Below are 22,520 nucleotides of genomic sequence, written 5' to 3'. Positions count from 1 at the left end.
GACAAAGAGCTTTTCAGGAATTTTGAAGGTCTACCTATTGGTTTCAGAGTGTAAAGGATTTTTTTTTTAATTCAACATATGGGTTTATACAAATGTTTTTCCAAGCTCCAAAACACAAAACAACAAAGTCTGTAGAGTCTGCCATGTGCCTGACGCAACCCGACCCATTCCACTGCTTTCAATGTTTCCTCAGGATTTTTCTCAGCAGCATGGATCTATTTAATAATTATGTAATTATGACAGTCATAACGATGTTGATACTGAACAAATACAGAAGGTCATGGTTCAGAAATATAAGTCCATCAGACATTTGTAGAAGAAGTTTGTATGATCTAAAGAAACCTTCACTTGTGGTTCTTCAGTGGTGTAACAGAGTGGAGCATCGTCCCTCACAAACCATCTTTGACGAGTGTTGAAGGTGGCAGCTGAGCTGACGTACCACCGGTGGCGTTTGTCATTTTAACCGCCGAAAGTGACGGTGCTCAGCACTCAGCTAAGATGAGAAGCTGCAGCTGATGTTTTCCACACCGCTTTGCTAATGATCATTAGCGCTGGAGCTCAGCGAACCTGTGAATCTTTCCAATCTCAGAGTACGAAACTCACTCAGTCACCCAATGAATATTTCTCTGTCACTTGCCAATTTTCACTGCGCCTCTGCAAAGTCTTGTGATTGCGACTTCATGACATTTCATAAGATTAAGCAGCGTACCACTGCAAAATGTACATAGGAGAAACACTGGCTTGATATTTATCTGAGGAGCACACAGAATAATAAAGGTCTTTTGCTGTGGGAGAGTGAGCAGTGCTGCTGGTCCAGTTAGGAGTAATGTTAAAGACTCTTTTAATGCAAGTAATACTTTCCAGTTTTCTGTGGACCTCTATCCATCCGTCCCTTCTCCCTTTCCTATCTCTTTCACTCTATCTCTGCTCCAACCCTTTATAAATCTGTCTAGTTATGAATCCACTGTATTTTTCCCTTTTCTAACCATGTCTTTCCTTTGCCCCCTGTATCTTATTATCCAACCTTTCCCTCTATTCTGCCTCCCTCCATCCCTCTCCATCTATCCATCTTCCTGACTTTATCTACCTCTATCTCTGTTCTCCTCTCTCTCTATCTCTCTTCTTTTCTCCATATAGTTCCTTTCTCTCTCTCCGGCTTTCTCTCTCTCTCTCTCTCATTCTCCCCTGTAAAACGCATCCAGGCTTCCCTCGGGGGCTAATCCTGTTGGAAACGTTTCAGGGAAAGCGGATTATCTGTCGGAGCAGCATGATTTTTGGAGAAAGTTCACTCACACTTGATTAAATTAATCATTGTCCTCCAAAACCCCTTATGGTCTTTCCTTGTGGATATTGGTTGAGATAAATAACCATCCTCAAACGGCATAATTCAGCTGTAATTGATTTGGGGTGCTGGGCTCCTTCTATAGGTGGAGGGGTGGGTTGTGTTGTTGGTGTGGTGCTGTTTCACCACAGAGAGTGGGCGGAGGAGCTGTCTAGAGACTATTGGCAAAGCTTTTGTAGGCACAGAGACTATTTTAATCTGGCAGTTTGCAGGTCGATGCAAAATCTTTGACAGCTTGATTTATCCTCGCTTTTTAATTCAACATTGGATTGCTTGAAGGTGGCCCCAGTGTGCTTTTGTTAGAGCTAGACAGAGACTAATGCCTGATTTGGTCTATGCTTTCATAATTTATACAGAGGTGTCAGCATGCATCATGCTGCCACCGCGGAGATTTGCTGCAGAACACATTAGAGGGAGGAATTAGTGTGTAAATACAGGTGTGTGTGTGTGTGTGTGCGTGTGTGCGTGTGTGTGTGTGTGTGTGGCCAGCAGGCAATTGTTAGTTTGTTGTTTATTGCCCATGAAGAGCAGTGTGGTCAATGAAGCTTCTCAGGTGGATAGGATACAACATAACCTTGAGATGACGATAAACTTTCCACTTCCTTGCCTACAGCCATCCCTCCCACCCTCGTATTCTCTCTTCCTCTTCCTCTTTCTCTTTCTCTCGCACTCTAACCAATACCATCCGTTCAAAGGAAAGCCTGCCAAGACTCATTTTAACAAGAATATCCCCTCATTACACAACTGCAAAACCTTAAAACTTACCATCCACTAAGTGGTTTCATTGAAGGCAATGAAAAATTCTCTTTCAAAAGAAATAATTACAGCTTTTGCTTTTTTCAGGGGGGCACATAGCAGCCGTGTTTATGGAGGATAATTACTATGCAGAGCAATTACTCTACAGCAACAATGGTAGCTTTACCCCACATGAGTATGGGGATTAGAGCTGTGATCATCCTGGGTGTCGAGCACTTGTCTGGCTGTGATTATTGGAAAGGTCCAAGGTTTGGAGTGAATCAGGAGTGAGGATTTTCTGTCTGCCCTCTGTGTGCCACAGCTATAGTACGAGAAAGGTGTGTGCGCATCTTTATATGTGTTTGCGTTGTGTGAGGGATGCAGCTGTAAATTCACTGATATAAACTTTAAAAAATATATAAAGTATTGTTTTTATTACCAATATTTGTCCAGTTATTTTATATATCATATGATTTTGATAGAATTTTATTGTTTGAAGTTATAGAGTCTTTGCAGGTAAAGATGCTGTAACTTTATTATATACTGTAGATAAAGCAGAAGTGTAAGGATTTGCAGATGTTTTAAATTTGGACCAAAGAAACAACTAAGGAGGATCCAACTAAACAAAAAACAGTAGAAGAAGAAATAGAACAGAGCTATGTCTGAATATTTTAATCAGTTTATTGTGTGCACTCGTGGTATGATTCTTTTGAAAAAAAGACATGGTTATACATTATCTGATACATTCACATGTCCATGTGGTTTTATATGTAGACCTACCATAGATGCATTCATTTTGTGTGTGTGTGTGTGTGTGTGTGTGTGTCACATTTGTCATGCATCCCAGCTGAGGTACAGGTTGCTGTCTGAAAAATGGCAGCCCCCAACATCCTTACTCCACGTCTCCAGAGATTCATCACGTTACATCATGATCCATTCGCTCAGCAGACATCCTGCCTGAAACGCCTTTCAGGTTTGACTCCTCGGGTCTGGATACCATAGTCTGTCTGTTACATAATTTGTCTGCAGGAAAGATGTGGTCTCTCTCTTTTTTTTCATGCTGCTTTCAATTCCACACACATACCTGAGGTTGTCTGTCTTCCAGAATCAGTGTATCTGTTGCAGATTTCACTGTGGACTGTGGAGAAGGGATTCAGACTGCAATGGATTTGCATGCTTTTTGAACTGGGCCATGTGCAAATGGGGGAGAAAAAAATAGATTCCGGTGTCTTGTGCACAGCCACTGGTTTATAGAGGTTATGAAAACACATTGTTTCTACATCACAGACCACTGCTGCAAGCTGCCTCCACTGTGCTTTGTGTACATGTGTATATGTATATTGGCTGTGAGTGGTGAAACCATTAGGAGAATAATTGAGCTAATGAACAGGAAATGAATCTAGAACAGTTTTGATATTCTATTCATAATTTAGAAAATCCAAACATTTGCTTGTCCCAGCTTCTTTTCTCTCTTACAGACTTTTGTAAATTGAATATTTTGGATCTGTTGTTTAGACAAACAAGCTACTTGAAGATGTGTGATCATTTTCGTGCCTGTTTTGAACAGATGACAGTATAGATACTAACTGGAAACACAAAGAGAGGAGGATAAATTAAAAATACATTTTTCAAATGATCAAATTATTTTTAATTTGAAAAATAATCATCACATTAAGAGCTTATGGGAATAATAATTAGTTGCAAGTCTATTACTGCAGATGTGCCGAGAAAACTTGCAGCGCAGTAAAATGCAGTAATAAATGTTTTATTGGCTTTTATGTATATTTCACTTTTCTGTTGTTTAATCTCCCGTGAAATTTACTATTCGGAATTTACTATCTTCTTATATTCATTGTTATTCTTATCTTTGATAATAAAGTTTATTGATGTACCGTAAAATATCCTGTCCCAAACATCTTTATCCGTCGCTGAGATTTTCTCAGATTTTAACGATCCTCAGCAAAATGAAGACATGTTTCTCATTCTGAGCTTGTTGGGACACGTAAACTTGATGCCCGTGCTCATGTAGAGTCTCTCAGCCTTTGTTGTGAACAACCTATATGTGAAATCATTAACAGGTCACGGCACACCTGAGCCAGGTTGTCATGGGGTCGTCATGGGGGTTGTCAACATCCCCAGCCACAAATAACAGCTTCTCCTCTCGTGCCCTCCTCACGTGTTACCTCGTCTTCCGTTCAACTCCAGGCTGTGCTGACTCATTCTCCTTCCTGTCCTGTCAGCATGTGTGTGTGAGATCTAACTGTCCCCTAAGCCAGAGACATGTCAAACCTTACCCTACATGCTTGTCTCCAATGACTTCTCGCCCAATGAGTGTCAACACACAACTGGCAGAAATCCCTCGGCCTCTGCAGCAGACTCTCTCCTTCTCTGGCCACTCTAACCTCTCTGTCCTTCTCCTCTCTTGCCCTCCACCCCTCCACCCCCCCACCCCTCAAAGTACACGCCTGATTTCCCATGAAGTCTATCCCCTGTCATATGAGGTGAGAGTTAGCCCCAGAACCAACAGTATAGTGCAGGGATGAGAACAGCCCAGAACAGTGTTTGTACGCTGCAGGTTAACAGATTTCTGAGAACTTAGTCCTTCTCTTCTCTTCTCTTCTCTTCTCTTCTCTTCTCTTCTCTTCTCTTCTCTTCTCTTCTCTTCTCTTCTCTTCTCTTCTCTTCTCTTCTCTGGTTTTGCTTATTACACTATCCGAATGCTAAGGTTGATTAAAGCAGGTTTCAAAGGTTATTTCACAGACATATGTTCTCACTTCCCTCTAGAGGTGTCCAACTTCAGTATAGAGGAGATAAGATAGAGTTGCTTGGTTTCTTTGGTTTTCATTGGAGTCAATTAATCATTTGAGTAATTTTTAAAGCAAAAATGACACATCTGCAGGTTTCAGCTTCTTGGATTTTTATGTATTCGCTGCTTTTGTTCATCTCATATAAAAATCAAGTGAGTATTCGGCTTTTTGGAGTGTCGGTGGGACAAAATAAGCAATATGAAAGCATTATTGTCGTCTCTGTTGGCTGTAGAAAATAAAACTGGATCATCAACAATTCTTGCTGAAGGCAAAGTAACTGCAACACTGTATATGTACATTATGAAATGTAATGCATCAATACTGTGCAGGCCACAAACAGAATTAGATTCACCTCCATTGTATTGAGGTTGAGGCAGAAATCTCACAGATGCAGCCAAATAAAACCAAAGCACTATACACTGCTAAACACTACTAGAGGTAAGAGAGAAAATATGCACTTTCTGGTTTATTGGGTGAAAAAGATTGTGATTTATGTTTAGATAAACAGAAAGATTAAAAGCAATTTCCTTGGTTCAGACATTTCTTTTATGTCTGAAGCTGCAAAAAAAAAGTATCTGAGAAGTAAATTAATTGTATAGGAGTCTCACAAATCTTAAGGTTATTTCATGGAAGGTTAATATTTTGGAGATACATGATACATACACATACGATAGTGTGAGTTTCAGTACAAATACCAAATCTGGGCATTTTTCATAGCTTACCTTTAGAAATAACAAGATGCCATTTTTTTCTACAAACCCCTTTCTTCTCAAAAAAACAACTGCGCTGAAAGTAAATACACTTAAATGCTAAAAATTGATTTAAATTATAAACTGACTGTAGTAGAAAAATCTTCTCAATACACAACGCTACAGACACATTTCAGTCAATACCAACAAAGTATTTAGGTTTGATACCCAGCACTGCCCTGACCTATTTTAGAAGCCTCTTCAACCAAAGTTTAACTCACTATGTCTGCACAGTCACTGGGGAATATAGTTAAGCTGTCCCCCTACCTGCATACATACATAAATTCATACATTATACACACAGCAATATTTCTGGCTGGAAGACTGGAGGTAGTCTGGCAGTCTGGCAGCTGTGTGGCTCCTTCTTAGTTCACAGAAACTATTTTTCAGAGCCACCAACAGTGCCGCTGTCCCTCAACACCCAAATCCTGCCATCCTTCAAACTCCCTCAGCCTTTTGCCAATTAGGCGCGCAGCACATTCTGTTTCCCACTGTTTCCCTGCAGACTCCACAGCTGTAAACGGTAGTTACAGCCAATATAGCCTCATGATGGGGGTGAGCAGTTAATCCCCGACTGCAGATGCAAAAACACACCTCCAGTCTAATCAACACAGGCTGTTCTTTACCTGTGACGAAATTTCTTTGTCACTTCCCGACTCTTGTCTGTGTAATATCCTGGCGTGATGCCGACACATCATTTACCCGTTCACTGTGCGGAAGGTCAAGCTTTAGACAAATGCATCATCGCATTTTGTGTTGAGGGCTGAGAATGGAATCAGACTGCAAAATACTTGTATCGCTGAACGTGTACATAAATAAATGCATAAATATACACGAAGCAGACACTGATGCAGAGACAGCTTACAACATGAAGCGACAAGGCCTGGCATATAGCTGTGTTCCACGTCAGTTATTTTCACGGAGTCAAAGCTGATGTAATCTGTGTGTCCTGTCATAAACACCGCGGGGATGTATTTTGTGCTGTCTTCTTCATTACTTGCATTGTTAAAAATGGCTCTCTGGGTCCTCTCAGTCAGCAGGATTAGAGCCCAGGATTAAGATTCTGCACAGAGAGCGAGTGGGTGTGCAGCAAGCGAGACCAGTTATTGGAATTGCCATCATTATCCTCTGGATATCTCATCATGAACTTCTCACCTCAGTGCCCCTTCAGCCACACTGTACACTGCACTTACTGAATGCACACACCTGCGGAACATTAAATGTACAGATGTTCGATAAGTTCCACTTTTTAATGTGCGCTAGCTGAACTACTGCAGCACTGGTCTGCAAATCACAAAAACTTTTCATAAGCAAAAAGTTAGTTTTGGTTTTATCCTGCGAACTTTTACACAGGACGATGAAGGTCTGTTGAATGAAGTGGGATGATTACACCCTACAACATATATATAGACACTGCAGGTATAGTGCATTGCCCACAGTATGCTCTCCACTGTGGGAGAGCTACTTTTCTCCTCTAAAGCAGTGGTTCTCAACCTGGGAGATGGGATCTTTACAAGGGATGGCCAGGGGAATCTAAATGACTGTTTTTCTGACTGTAATGTGATCTAAATGTGCTGTATATTGTAATGGTGCATAGTTTTATATAATGGAACAGTCTACAAAACTCACTGATTAAAACAGCTTACAACTCATGTTACGGGTAGTTAAGGGTTGCTCTCCCAGTAAAAAAGCAAACAGCTATTGGTCCTACCTAATGTACACCCCATTGATCACAAAATAATTGTCTAGCAAGCATAACATGTCTATGAGTGATTGAAAGCATTAGTTCATACCCATTCTCTAGTAGAACTTATTAAAGACTGGGGATTGTGCACAAATCACTATTTGCAGGACTACGACTAGATTCCTTTGAGATTATTTCCCATCATGCTCCTGGTGGACATTTGCGGGAAAAAGACTGATTTAAGACAGCTCAGACGATCACCTTACACCAAAGAGGGGAACTTACAGGAACACGCTGCAACAGCGAAACTTTCATGATTTCATTCGACCTTGGAAATTCGTCTGTGACTGTGAAATTGCTTGAAAAATTGTTTGGTGTAAGATCGACATTAGTTGTATCCAACAATTCACATAGTTTTAGTTTTATTTGTCAAGGTTTTGAAATATCTGATTTAAAAACATTTTCTATCTCAATATGATCAAGTTGAATGGATTTTTTTGTGCTGCCCAAAGAATTAAATAATTAAATCTGTCTGTATATTCAGACTGAAAGCGGCGAGAACGTCAAAGTGAGTGGAATTCATTCATTTTCTATGTGAGCCAGCATCATTAGTCAAAGTCAAGGCAACTTTATGTTCATAAGCTATGATGCGGTTTGGTGGCAACCAATCTGAATGTCGAAGTGCTCCGCTCTAGAGAACAAGAAAGAGGGAAGCACCATAGCACCATAGCATGAAAAACAGTGTCACTTGACAATTTGGTGCGAATCAGTCGGTAACGTTAATGTTGCTTCTTTCTGATTTCATGCGGTTAACTTAAACCCTGCTAGTGGTCAATCGGCACAAAGATACCGGCTGAGATCTGTTTGCTTTAAATACAGTTTGAAAGACCAAGCATTCCAAAACAAACTCGCTTAAATTCACACTTAAACTTAAGGGTAGTGAATTCACCAAAATAGTAAATGTATGTTATAGTATGATAAAATATTTAACTCTTCAAATGTACTAAACATCCCTTACTTATTCTAAAAGTGATGAAAGACACAAGAATAGATTTTCCCTTTAACTTTAACATTCTTTACAACTGAACATATTTCAAAAGCAATGTCATGCAGTCACTGTTGAGTAACTGCACGCTGTAGTTGGATGGGGGTGTGTGTCTGAGTTTGTAAGAGGCGAAACGTACGTGTGCATCCTGCTCTCTTAGCACAATGCACTTTCATAAGATGCCCCGTTGCCCCCAGGATGCTCTTTGCTCACTCAACAATAAAATGCACGGTATTGGAGGCCATGGACTGGCATTTCAGGCTGCACAGAAATGTCGCCCTTCACCTTCCACAAGAAGCCGTGATGATAAAAGAAATGCTGGAAGAGGAGTCTTAGCCCGGAGATTAGAATTAGGCGGTGAGCTGCACCTTTTGTTCACCGCTGAGTCTTTGTTTGACGGCAAACACATCCAGATTGACTTGTCCTTCAGTCCAGACCTTGGCAAGTTACTTTTAATGATAGCACACTGTAATGATGTTCAGAGCAGTGGAGTAGAGAGCTCTGAGTGACACACACATACACATTCTCACTCTCTGCTCTGGCCCACCACACACACCGTCTTGCTCCCTTTCGCTTTCTTCCTCTGCAAAATCTGGCAAGGCGGCTGCTGTCTGAAAACAACGAGGTTAGCACATCTCATCACCACAGCAACAATTATGGTTCTATTTCAAGCTTATCTTTGCCTGGGTGTGCGTGTGGTTGAATTAATAACATGATCCTCCTCTGACAATCTGTCAGTCACTTAAACGCCTCACAGAGAGAGAAACAGAAACAGTGAGCCAGAGATTTCCCTGATTCCCGTCCGCTGCTCTGCGATGGCCCACATTAACGAGCACTTTGTAGTCTGACTCCTATCTGCCGCCATTGAGGAAGATGACTGTGATAGCTCATATTTCTCTCATCATTCCCTGATGGCTTACAGGATTAATGGCAAAACCGAAGACTACAGCACTCGACAGCCATCTTGGGTTAAGGATGACTCAGCCCTTTTTGCTCGTTGTAGACTCATTAAACATCAAAAGGAATGGCTGATGAGCTCAGTAGTTGCAATAATGCACAGAATTTGTGATGCAGTGTTGAGTAAACAGTATTTAAAGCCGTCCTTGGTGGAGCAGTTCCGAGTGCCTGCTAGCGTGTTTGCCAGCGCAAAACACTGTGAGGTAGTTGTGTTTACGGTGCCTTGGTGTGACATGTTAAAGAGAAAAACAGACTGTGCCATTAGGTTGGAGGCGGATGTAAGTGGTGGTGGGAGATTAGGAACCAGACTTTTGTCTCATGTTCCTGACTCCCTGAGTATGTTGGTCGGCTTCCACCTCATTTCAGTGGCTAATACATTCCCACTCTTACTGTTTTCTCCCGCTCTCAATAATTGAATACGTCTGGCCGAGTTCTTGCTCCACAAAAAAACATGACTTCACTTTTATGGAGACATGATTTGACAACAAGCTTGGGATTAGATGGACCCTCCCACAAACGGAGAACAACACAGTTCTCTTGAGTCACGCTTGTGTTTTTAGATATATCTTGAAAACTAATTTCTCTGTAGCAGAAACAGTGTTTTCATACATTTGTGCTAGATGTAGTTTTGCATGTGAAACAGGTAAGAGTGGAGAAGAAGGGGGGTGAATAAGAAATGCACATCAGTTACACCAGCAGTTTTCAAACTGAGTGGCACAGAGATGGGAAGGATGCACATGACCAAAGGGAAAAACCTGCTACAACTTAAGTGCTCTGATTCTAGCAAGGCTGTGTAGATTCAGTTTAACAAGATGTCTAGATTCAGTTGGCTGGCTGTCTAGATTCAGTTCAACCGAATTTATTCAGAAATACACTACATCATAAGAAGTACAAGATGGACAGATAAAAAGAAAAAAAACTGGTGATGCTTATCGATCAAATATGTCAGTCAAATCCAAAATATCAAAAAGCTCATCTTGCACTCACAGTCACAAGCCGAAAGAGGGAGGAAGCTGTGTGTTTTCTTTTTTAAAAACTGTGGCAAAGTTTAACTTGCATTTTAAGCAATGCTATAGAGAAATGTGGCTATCGGATGATCCATGAAATTTTGTGCAGACTATCATGGTGCCCAGAGGATAAATCCCAGTGACTTTAACGTCACCAAGAAGTTTGCATTTGTGGTTCTGAGTGAAATATCTCCACAGCCATTTGATGGATTGCCAAGAAATGTAGACTATAGACGATAGGCTGGTAATTTTGATTACTAACTTTACATCCAGCCCTACCAGCAGGTCAATATTTTCACTTTGTCCAATAATCTGTTTTCTGACCAAACTAATTTCCATTCCCTCACCTACACTTTATTTTTTACTGCTAATTAGCATGTTAGCATGCTGTAACGCTAAACTAAGAAGGTGAATGCAGTAAACATTATATCTTCTAAACATCAGCATGCTAACATTGTCATTGTGAGAATGTTACTGTAGCATGTTTATGTTAGCATGTAGCTTAATATTTAGCTAAAAGCAAAGCTGTGCTTTGGGCTTAATGCCAGCATCCGCCTCCCAGAGCTGCTAGCACGGCTTACTCAGTGATATCATAAGTTGCTAAAAAATTCAATGGACATGTCAGGCAGGGGTGTTGGGTGTGTGTAACTGTTCCATTCACACACGCATGTCAATGTGGTTCAAACTTTGATTGGATGGATAAATGGTTTCTTATTATGGGGTTTTGCTGACATGTTGCCTGAGCTAGATGCTAAGTGAGGACCCACATGGGACGTTAAGTGTGTGTTTGTGTGCCTGTGTGAGTGAGTTCATTCTCCAGCTGTCTCATTTTGCACAGGTCACATTAATGATAGATGCATGGGCCATAGACTGCTCATTAAAGACAGAGTAGAAGAAGAAATGTGAAATGGAGAGGAGCCGGACTGTAGAGCACTATGAGACAGCAAAAAGGAAAGATCTGGAACTGAAGAAACAAAAAAGCAAAGGTACGCAAAAACAGCGCAATATAGAGCAACGACATGACTCAGCACCTGCAGGGCAACACTCCTCCTTCCTCTCACCCCCCCACCCCTGTCTGTCTGTCTCTCTGGGACCTGGACTTCTCTCCTTACCCCTGTGACATTATCACAGCAGCTCTGGCACTCCTGCTGTTGATGCTGCTGTTAATTCGCACACCCCGAGCTCACCCCCACCCCCCTCCAGTTCTGCTGAGTTGGGCTGATCGTGCCTTTACCTTACAGGAGGAAGGTCGTCCCTCCATCTCCTGTGAGGTGATGGACAGAGGGGAGGAGGGTGGAGGGCAGAGAAGAGGAGAGCATATGGTTAGTTAACTTTAATGCAGACCCAGATGTTTCTCTGTGTACTTGTGAGATTACTAGGCTGAAAATGTGTCATGCTATGACCATACAAGGGAATATTTGTAGTCTCTATTGTCGGGGGACTAAAAGCACATGTGGTTCTAGTGCTGGTAAAAGGGGATATAAGCTTTTCCACTGTTGTCTTTATTATGATAAAAGAGAATAAATATTAATTTCCTTTTTAATTATTTGACTGTCAATTCATTATAGATTTTTATCACTCCACAATGTTTATAAAGTCTGTGGACATAATTTGGAGCCTGGAATAATATTGTAATTAAAGCTGCAACAGTAACACTCAGTAACACTCTCTACATACTGCATTTGTTTGTGTTTCTCTCACAAAGACACACACTCACAAATGACTGAACATAGTTTTTGAATAGTTTAATTTGCTGAAGTCAAGCCAACATCTAAAACACAAATCTAATTACCTTGCTGGATTTTTATTTTTTCTAATTGTTTTTTTTTTTTTTTTTTTTTTTCTCCTTCTCTAACTTCATCCTTTTAAGCTGCTTATGCCAGACCGGTGTCCCTGTGCGGGCGCACTGCTAAAATGAGGTGAAATGAAGTGTGCAGAGAGAGGTTTGGGCGTGTGAGACCACTGCCTGTTTAACTCTGCATATCTCTGTAGCCAGCCAGCCGAGCAGACAGACTGGAAACACGGCTACACAGTGGCCCATCAGGCGAGCCGCTGCACTCCTCTAATGCAGAATCCTCCAGCTGTAGTAACACTCCACATGCCAGTTATATAAGTGAAGAGAATTCATCTGACGGTACCGCACGAGGTGTGAGATTATAAACCAGGCTTATGGCACACCGCTCACATTCTTTGCTTCTCTCAGCGGAGTCAGTGAGATGCCCCTTGATCCCAGTCTCACCTACAGCTGTCTGAAAAATTGAGTGGAGACTCTGCTGTAGACTTGCCACTAAAAGGTGCCCAAGGCAGTTTTGTCCCCTAAAATGGTCACAGGAAGCTGCAAAGTTAGAGCAGGATGGAGGAGATTGTGGAAGGGAGGGGTTGGTGGGGGTAAGGTGACAGGAGAGTGATGAGAGGAGCCAAACCAGAGGTGTTGCAAGTGTTAGTGCCTTAGAAGCCCCCCGCCCCACCCGTTTTGACTGAGTGCCACAGGGGAAGAGCAGAACCTGATGAAGAGGATGTTGGTGACCTGTCATACATCACATGATGGATGGAGAGAGATCAGGGGTCTACAGTAGCATCTGTCTGCCAGGGAATATGGGTGAAGCAGAGCATTAGAGTTAAGGGTTTAAAAACACACAGTGTAAGAAACACCTCGGGGCGAAATGTCAGAATGCAGAGAAAGCAGGAAACCAGAAACGTATAGAGAAGCAGAAGAAGGCAAAAACACTAACGGTGTGGCTGGTGTGTTGTTCTGAGTAGAGCTTTTAAGCCAATCATGTGTTATGTAATCCAAACCATGACCTTTCCCTGACCCTAACCAAATTGTTTTTCTGTCTAAACCTAACCAGACTTTAACCATTGAGTGTCAGATCAGAAAACTGTTGCATTTTTGCAGTGTGATTTGTAATGGTTTTGGAAGCACTGACTTTTACTGTGCTGTTTCGGCGAAAGGGGAGAGATTAGATTCCTTTAATAAAATAAAATCTGTCAGGCCTGTTCGTCTGCTAGAAAGTAAATCCACTTGTTACCCAGTAAAGATCATTGGATTAAAAGCATATTGTATGTTACTTCACAGCAAGTCTGTGGAAGTCCCATGTGCATCTATTAGAGAGAAAAAAGAAAGGCGAGTGTTCAGTCTAATAGATGTGTTACATGGGAGAGTTACACGTTCCTGCATGTGTAACCTGTGTCTTTCCGAACGTCTTTGGGCAAACTGTGTATAATTTCTGCTTTTGGTCTCTCTATGAGATGACCCAGTGCACTGAGACAGGTATCAGGGAACAGTTCCACACCTGATCACATATTCCCTGTTCAGAGAACTGTTAATGAAGTGACAGTCAGACAACAGAGATAATAACCTCCCAGTGGACGTCCCACATGCCTCAGGGAGAATGCCTCAGAATGAAATACAGCAATAGACACCAGACATTTGCTCGCATTTCAATGTGTACGGAAAAGAAATTTAAACCTTCTCCATGAGTTTTGGGAAATTTCGATAGATGAGGCAGATTTAGGGAAAGTTACGGCACCACCAAAAAATACAATTGCATCATTTTATCTCTATTAAGCTCTGTGGAATGAAATTAACTTCACGAAAGTAACTGATTTTTTTCCCCCTCCTTTATTGGGTACGGTGATCTCAGTAGTAAAAGTGCCATGATGTGTTTCAGCCTTACATAATGATTTTCCTAGTGAGTCTGCGTTTTCTTACTCTTTAACACAGCATTAACATGTCGGCTTTTGCAATTCGTCGAACAAATCTCTTCAAGCAGATGCATGACATGTGCTTGTGTGTGAGAGAGAGTTATGTCTTGAGCTTGGAGTGTTAATCTAATTTTGTGGCTTCCGAACGAGGTGTTGGTCTAAGTGAGGGTGTTAACAGTCTGCCGCTTCACTGGGGGTGCCAGGCGCCGCTTCCGTCACTGCAGATATTTTCTCTGAGCCACCAGTGTTTGAGAGGAGGAGTACTGCTGATGCTAGGTGAAATGGCAACATGGTGCGAAAATGGCAAGATAGCAGAGGATCTTCATACGAGTTGGGTGTAAAGCAACATCTTAATTTAAAGCGATCCGCCTGTTTGGAGGAAGATTCAAAATGCAACTCATGATATCAAGGTCAATTTTCTACCGTCACTGCAGTAGAATGAAATGATGTGAACAATAAAAGAAAACTGAAATTGTAGATGTTGAGAAAAAAGAGTTTTAAAGGACAGAGATGTGATAGAAATGACACCAAATTCCCCCCCCCTCCCCCTATGAATGTCTATTGTTGTTGTTGACAGTTGCTGTACAGTGTGTTCATCTGCCTGGATGGCTGTGGAGAAATAACCTACAAGTGAGTGGATGGCTGAAGGGGTACAATAGAGCCCATTGAGCCCCCGTCGCAGAAAAAAATGAGGCCTGCTACAATAGCAGTGTTATCTGCGGGGAGGAGGAATGAGGAACTTCTCTGATGCGACAGCCTCACTAACAGTCTCTGACAGGACCCAGGATGCCACAAAGACCGCACTGTAGCACTGTACTTGTACTGCAATGAACAGATCAGAACAGTGTGTGCGTGAGATGGTGTCACTATGTGTGTGTGTGTGTATGTGTTTTTTTTTTTCTTCTTTTTCTTTTATTTATCCAATGCCTGGTTACTGTGCCTGTTCTGATGTCTTACAGTCAGATACATCCACACCTGGCAGCTTCACTGTACAGCTACACACATCTGCTGCTGAGGACTGTTGTTGTTACTGGCATGTGTTGGGCATGTGTGTGAGCTACGGAGAGCTCTTGACTGCTGGGAGAAGAAGATGTTAGCATTCTTTCATCATCAAAGAGCAAGTTTCATCATCTCAAATGTAAAGTTTTAGCCCACAATTACGCGTTCAGTATGTAGAGTAGTATTTGATGTGATTGGCTCGCACTCAGGGAGATTTTGAGAACAAGGAAAAGATCAAAAACTAGTCAAGTCAAGTTTATTTGTAACGCCTAATTTCGCATGCAAAGTCTCAATTGTCTCTACAGGCCCACAACATCAATGATTCCTGACCCAGCTTGAGCTCTCAAAGCAGACAAGGAAAAAGAAAAAGAGCTAAAAAGAAAATCCTAGCACTTCAGGAAGAAATCAAAAAAAGGAAGACAACTCCGGGGAGAAATTCAAAGAGGAAAAACAAAGTCATAGAAAGTCAAAAAGAAAAAAAACATTTAAATTACAAAATAAATTTCTGAATCTGATAGTTCATCTTACCCTCCCTCTACCCGTATCTGCATCCATGCACGAAAAAGGAAGCTTTCCAAAATGTTTATGAAAGGTCTTCACTACACATATCTTTGCTATTACTACTATTGCTGACTGTTATTGTTGCCACATTAACAGCAAATTGCCGAGCCTCAGTACATTCTGAACATCACTGAAAGGCCTGTTGTTAGTTCATAGATGTGGTTGTTCAGGCTTTAGGTAAACCAAGGATAACTAACAGATAGAAAAATGTTGGCAACAAGACTGTTTTGCTGATTTGAAGCTATCGTCGTTGACTCCTATTGTTGATGCTACAGCACATCACTAGCCCTCAGAAACATATGGAGCACATGTAGTTTGTTGAAATGGTCTCATTTCCCTGTGTGTGAGCTGAATTTGAACAAAAAGGATATTCTGGGACAGTTTTGAGATGAGGTTGCCAGATTGGAACTTGGTTTCCCCGGTTTCAGTCTGTTTGCCTGCTAGACCAGCTGTGATGCAACCCTCTTTGGAGAGGCAGACGGAGAACATGCAACCTTTATTCTGAAAAGCCAGGCCCGTCGGGACGACGGCTCCTGAAACAGCGTCAGATGGCAGCGAGGCCTGTGGACATGAGGGGCATTCTGATGTGAGTCAACAACGGCCTCCAAAACTCGAGAGAGAGAGAGAGAGAGAGAGAGAGAGAGAAGAGGAGACGAGAAGAGAGAGGAGACGGGAAGACGACGAAGAGAGAGGAAGAGTTTATACTAATAGAAAATAAAATAGGGTTCGCCGCAAGAGCGTCACAATAATGGCCTGTGTTGTTTTCTGTTGCGAGGTGAGGAGGAAAAGAGGATTTGAGGTTTGAGAAAGCGTGCTGAAATATTCCCAGAGCTCATCATTATTCTGTCACCCCTCCATAGTCAAGTACATCTCCCCTCTCTATTAGCACATACAGTACATCTACAGTAGCAAGATCACATCTTTAGTCCTGCTGATTGGTATTCATAGCAATGCAGAGATGAGTCGTGCTGAGCAGAGTTTGGTCTGTGCGCGCATCAGAGAGGGAAAGAGAGACAGAGAGAGAACAGGGGAGAGAAGTAGGGAAAAAAGTGATTACTTCTCTGTAGTCAAACTGTTTCAAAGCCTCCTCTCCCCCTTCTGTCAAGAGATGAGGCTCACGCTGAAGCTGAGGGCAGGCAGACACTGAAGATCTCTTCCTGTTTTCCAAACTCCTCATCATGTTCTCTCAGAGAGAAACTTTTTTCCCAGCTTGTGTATGACGACTCTGAAGTCTTCCTCTGCCATAAAACTTTGCATGAACTTCCTTTGTTTTCACAAAGGCTTCTGGGAGTTGAGAGCAAAGGCGAACTCTTTTTCATATTTTTGTATGAAAATGTCTGGCGCCTCACTTTTGAGGTTGTGGCATTGCACATCTTTGGTGAAAAGTTTCTGAGGCTTGTGTGAAATTGTTGAGACTGTAAAGACAGTCGAGCATGAACACGGCATCCATCATCTGTCACTTAGCCGTTTGGATTTCAGATTTGTTGCTTCAGACGAATGGAGGCAGTGATGACAATGAAGCTCAGCTCAGTCCAGTTTGTTCTTGGCTTTTTTTTTTAACAAGCAAACTTCACACAGTGTGTAAGGCAGTCAGAAAAGCATTCTAGTACATCATTGCGCTGGTTTTTCCCACCAACACATTTGTTGTGTTCTTAGGCCCAAATGTCCCTCTGTAACCTAAATCTCTATTTACCCTTAACGATTGAAGTGGATTTCACAGAAGAGATCAGAGTTTAAAAATCTGTTTAACCTTTGCCCTATCCCTGAATCCCCTCAGTGATCAAACTGGAATCAACAAAGGTTAAGCTTCCAAGCTGAAAGAACAGGTGGTCCTGCATACTGTACATACATGTGCAATGCTGCAAACACAAGTGAAAATCTTCTATGCCCAAAAAAAGTAGACGACCAGCCATTAATTTGATAATCTGCCTTTTTGATATGTGGCCTGTATTCCACTGTATGTCTTCAATAAATATTGTTTGTTCCTGCTTTAAAAAGGAATAAAACACACAGATGTATTGAACTGAATTTAACTGAATATAATGATTTTGGAGTTATGTAGAAACTCACTAAACTCTCTTAGAAAGGAGTCTATTTTGCAATATTAAGCATTCAGTGTCTGTGAAAGTACCAAAAAAACCCCTCTGCGCTATAATAGGGTAACCGTTTTGTCAAGCAGAAAATCAGTTTGCTCTAGTGCTGCGGTATTGATCACATTGTGAGGGTACATGTCACTTGGATAGATTTCCTTTTAGGCATAAACCCTTCAGAGAGAGCGCCGCCATGTTTTTATTGACCCTTCCTGCCTCTGCCTCTGTTGTTGCAGGTAAAGTATTGAACACGGACCTGCGCCACTACCTCAGTCTGCAGTTTCAGAAGGGCTCGCTGGACCACAAGCTCCAGCAGATCATACGGGACAACCTCTACCTACGCACCATCCCCTGTAAGTGCATCGTACACGGCTGCATACATAACTCCTCATTCGCTGCACTCAAAAGCTCCTTGCGGGCACACAGCAAACCAGGAACGCACACATCATAACCTACTTTAAGTGCTTATATGTTTTTTCATCTGAAGCACCGTATGGGAAGAACGAGGATGTTCTGTATGCGTCGCAGCAGCTGAAAATCCGTCCCACGAGAAGCAGCGTTAACATGTTCCCCTTTCCATTAAGCTATGCGGGACTGAGTCGCACACATCGTACCTGCAAACACAAACTCACACGTACCTAATGCACAGACATTGTCATGGTCTCACAGCTGTCTGTCACACACTCTACGAAACACACACACACACACACACACACACACACACACACTGTCACCATAGCAATCCGGCCAAGGACATCTCTCTAACCCCCATGTAACTTATTTACTCCTGTGCCGTATCAGCACAGTGATCAGAGTAATATTCTTCCCATAAATAACCCTGTGTTTTCACTCCACTGCTCTGCTTTCACGCGCTGACACTCCGCTCAGTGGGCACGTCACAAACTATTGTTCTTTGCTGAAATCAGTAATGGAGGGGGTAAATAAAAAGGTTGGCACTTTGGACAGCCAAGAACAACTGCAGTGAGCTGTGTATGTTTTACAGTATGTTGATTAACATTTTTTTTTTTTTTTTTTTATCAAATATTGACAAAGCAAAACAGCTGCTGATGTAATAGACGGTAGGATTGCTGCATAAAATGGCACCATATATCACTGAAAGGAGTGATAATGTTCATGATGTTTTTGGAGTGGATGTACCAGGTACAATTTGCTTTTTGCCATGCAGACAAAACACCTGGTATCTGTGAAATGTCACTTTCCAGGAGCTGAGAAGAAAAAAAACCAAACAAATACATTTATAGCCCGACGCCTCTGCATTTTCTGTCTTTTTTTCAGATTACTCAAAGGTTTTATGAGCTTGAATGTTGTAATTTTTTGAAACGAAAGCATGAAAATTACCAAAATTAGAGCGACAAGGCTGTTAGTACAGAAAAGGTGCAAATTAATATCCTGATTAAGGTTTGTGTGGGTTGCAGAAATGCAGATTATTTCCCACACTGGTGCAAACATCTCTAAATTTAGAATTACAGGTTTATTTTCTTGAAAATACTTTTTTTTAAAGGTAAAATGCTTCTGTCTGCTGCCAATGTAATTTGCTCTCTAACTTCCTATTTATACATGAAGATGATTCTTGACTTAAAAAGGAAAGGTCATTTCTGATTCATTTATTATAAGGGGCTGAATAAAAAAAAAAAGGAAAAAAAAAAGACATTTTTAAAACACCATGTGACGCGTGGAAGTGAAATCACATCAGCAGGAGACGCTGACTGTGACGCAGTATCTGTAATTCTGAAACTGTGGTGACGTTCACACAGATATATTGGCCTAAATATTTACCACGTCCTGCTGAAGCCTGACTCCGCTCAGACGTACGCCATAATTGAGTGTAGTCAAGGCTTTAGTCATATGTAGAGCGACTGCTCCTGAGGCGATGACAGAGTCTTAGGCACAGCACTGTCACAAACAAGCAGCATCTCTGCTCTCCACCCCCCCCCATGGGCTGGAAGTTGCTCTGTCTTGTTCGGAGGGGACTTGCATGCACAAGTGTGAAAGTTTTTAGGAAATAAGCTGCTTACCTTTCATGTATATTTAATTTCTGATTTTTTTTTTTCTGGAGGGGGAAGGGATATTTTTCTCACCACCAGTACTTCTTATTTTCCATTTTCCTTCCCTCTCTTTCTGCCATCCCTTCTCTCCTTCATTCACTCTCCCTCTTTCTTTCTTTCATATATCTGTCCGTCACCTTCTAAGCTTTGCTCTTTCATGGGCAGTTGAGTTCAACTTGAATTGTTATTGAATTTTTCTTTTTCAAAGCTCAGCAGCACTGGAGGAATCTCTGGTCAGTTACAGCGGATGGACAAGATGATTATAGACTTTTACAAGACTCATGGCATCAGTGATTTCTCTTCCAGGAACGCTGCAACCTGTCATTCTCACCTGCTCTTTCCTCCACACACATAAGCCTCTCTGCTCTGCTCTCAGTCACTCACACTCACCTGTACACAAACCCCCGACATGAACTACCACCGCGAACATGGCTGTCTATTTTTTTTTTTTTTAATGTACAATAGTGGCGGTTATTGAGGTTTTACAGCTCGTAACCACCATTCATCATCAGCAGCCAGTGGGCTCGCCGCATGAATCTGACTCTCTAATCCCCTGCTTGAATTACTGTCTTAATGAGCAAGAGACCAGGACTCGCACAGTGACGGCACCTCCATCATTCACTCGCTCTCGCTCGCTTTCAGTCTCCCATCCTTCACCCTCTCTATTTCACTTTCACTCTTTCTCTGTTTCAATTACCTTCGCCTGCCTTCTTTTTTTTTAAACTTGGTTTGCTCCTTTTGGTTTATTCATTTCTGCACTTTCTGTACACTTGATTTTGTGAACATCATCAAATATGAAAATATCAAAAATTATAAAAGCAAAAGCATTTTGCATTCATTCAATTTACTAGTGTAATAAGTAGTTAATAACAGGGTTTATAATCACATAAATCTGCAGTTCTTATGTTTAAAGATCAACACATTCATTAAGAAAGTCCATATATTCAACTGGTCCAGAGCAGGTTCCTAGACTGACCCCTGCCATCAATATATATTTTTTAACACATTTCCTCTCAAAGTATTTATAATATTCACAAGATACAAAGTTTGAAGTTCAAACATCAGCTGTCTTTAGGAGTATCACTTCAGCACTTTTCTCAAGAACTCAAGAAACTACATGCATTTCCAGGTCTCTTTTGTATGACACTTACTTCTGCAGAAAACTTTCTTTAACCACAGTGGACCACAGAGGAGCTACAATACAAAGTGCATGTTGAGTAATGGGCTTGTCTGTTTCTCCCAGAATTCACTCTCCCTCTTGCTCTCACTGCAGTTATTTGGCTCCAGCAGCTCCACCCTCTAAACATGCAGCCCAGACTCAACTCCTCACCTTTTTGTTGCTGTGCACCAAAAAGAAGAGAGAAGTCATTTTCTCATCGTCAGAAATCAATACTTGGGGTAGAGGTATATAAGGCAGGTTGAAGGAGTAGTGGTACGCCACAAAATTACAAATTACAACACAAAAACAGTTTCTAGGATGTTTTAAACATCACAATTTGACGATAAATAAGAAAAAATCTGTGGGTGGTTTTATACCCAAAATGTGTGTGACAATCACAAAAACAGCAAGAGGATTAGTAGAGATAGTTTGTGTCACTGTGCCAGTGGTCCACTTTAGTTAACAGCCAAACTGCTGTACTTCCATACAACTGCAGCTGATCTGTGTTTGTGCATGCTACCAACACTACAGAGTCAATTCTGCTGAGGTCAAGCACTTTGTGGCCATAATGAAAGTATTAGTTTCTACTTTTAGACCAGTTTAGTTCAGCATAGTTCATGTTGAAAGAAAAGAAATATGAAAGACAAGGCAATGACAGACTTGTCTGTACTGGAGGAATAGACAAGTGAGGAGAAGAGAGACAAAGAGAGCAAGGTCTTATACTGTCTATGTGTGGTAAATCCCTGTGTCTCCTTCACTGGGTTTTGGGATGGGCTCCATCTCATTTGGATTCTCACAAAAACACCAGAGGCTCTCAAGAGCTCTGGAGAGGACAAAAGGAGGACGTTTTTTTTTTAAGACGACAGAGAGCTCAGGGTCACATGCAATCCCTGGACTCCCCACTCAGATTAGAGATGGGCAGAAAGAGTTTGATCTCTCACAAACTGTCCATCTCAATAGTGTGTGTGCGCGCATACACACACACACACACACACACACACACACACACACACACACACACTGATGGTGCAGGTACACATGCAGAGTAATTCAGGGGGAATCGGGACACGTCTTGGACACATACATCTCTGCCCTGTGACCTTTCTGCTTAGAGAGATTCTGCTACCATTTCAGGAGCCGATCCTTTGTTTTCTTTTCATATCTTCCTTCTCCTCCCTGTCTTCCTCAGCTGACCGTTATTGTATTGTAGGATAAAAGAATAGAAGGTTTTAAATAAGTTGTTTTGTATTTCTTAACTCTGTGTCATTAGTTAAAAGTGAACACTTTCACCATCATCTGCCCCCGGCAAGAAACCACATCTGGCGGCAGAGAAAACGTACAAATAGCCCCTTTAATAACATTAACTTTTTTGAGGAAGGGGAGTAAATATCTTCTCGTTAAAGGAAAGACAACTCAGTCTGCCCGTATGTTCATGTTTATTGGTTTGTTGCTGTATAACATTTGACAGGCATGATAGATATCAGGTTGTGTATAATGCTATGATGATGTCACTGCGATGTTTAGTAGCTGTCAATCATAATTATGTTTTATACATGGTACAGCAGCTTTGCATGGATGGTTCACTTATGTTTACCTGTTGGTAATTCAGATTAT

The 22,520-nt window shown here is 41.6% G+C and overlaps 1 protein-coding gene across 1 annotated transcript in view; it reads left to right on the top strand.

Moving 5' to 3' along the window:
* magi3 (membrane associated guanylate kinase, WW and PDZ domain containing 3) overlaps nucleotides 1-22,520 on the top strand; it is a 118,802-nt gene that overhangs the window by 60,589 nt on the left and 35,693 nt on the right. Inside the window, exon 2 of the mRNA XM_022761397.1 lies at nucleotides 17,918-18,034. Coding sequence (XP_022617118.1) covers nucleotides 17,918-18,034 — 117 coding nt within the window. The remainder of the gene's footprint in view (nucleotides 1-17,917; nucleotides 18,035-22,520) is intronic.

Source organism: Seriola dumerili, unplaced genomic scaffold, assembly GCF_002260705.1.
Source record: "Seriola dumerili isolate Sdu_G_001 unplaced genomic scaffold, Sdu_1.0 BDQW01000409.1, whole genome shotgun sequence".
In the NCBI taxonomy this organism is placed as follows: domain Eukaryota; kingdom Metazoa; phylum Chordata; class Actinopteri; order Carangiformes; family Carangidae; genus Seriola; species Seriola dumerili.
This window is presented reverse-complemented; position numbering and strand designations above follow the sequence as displayed.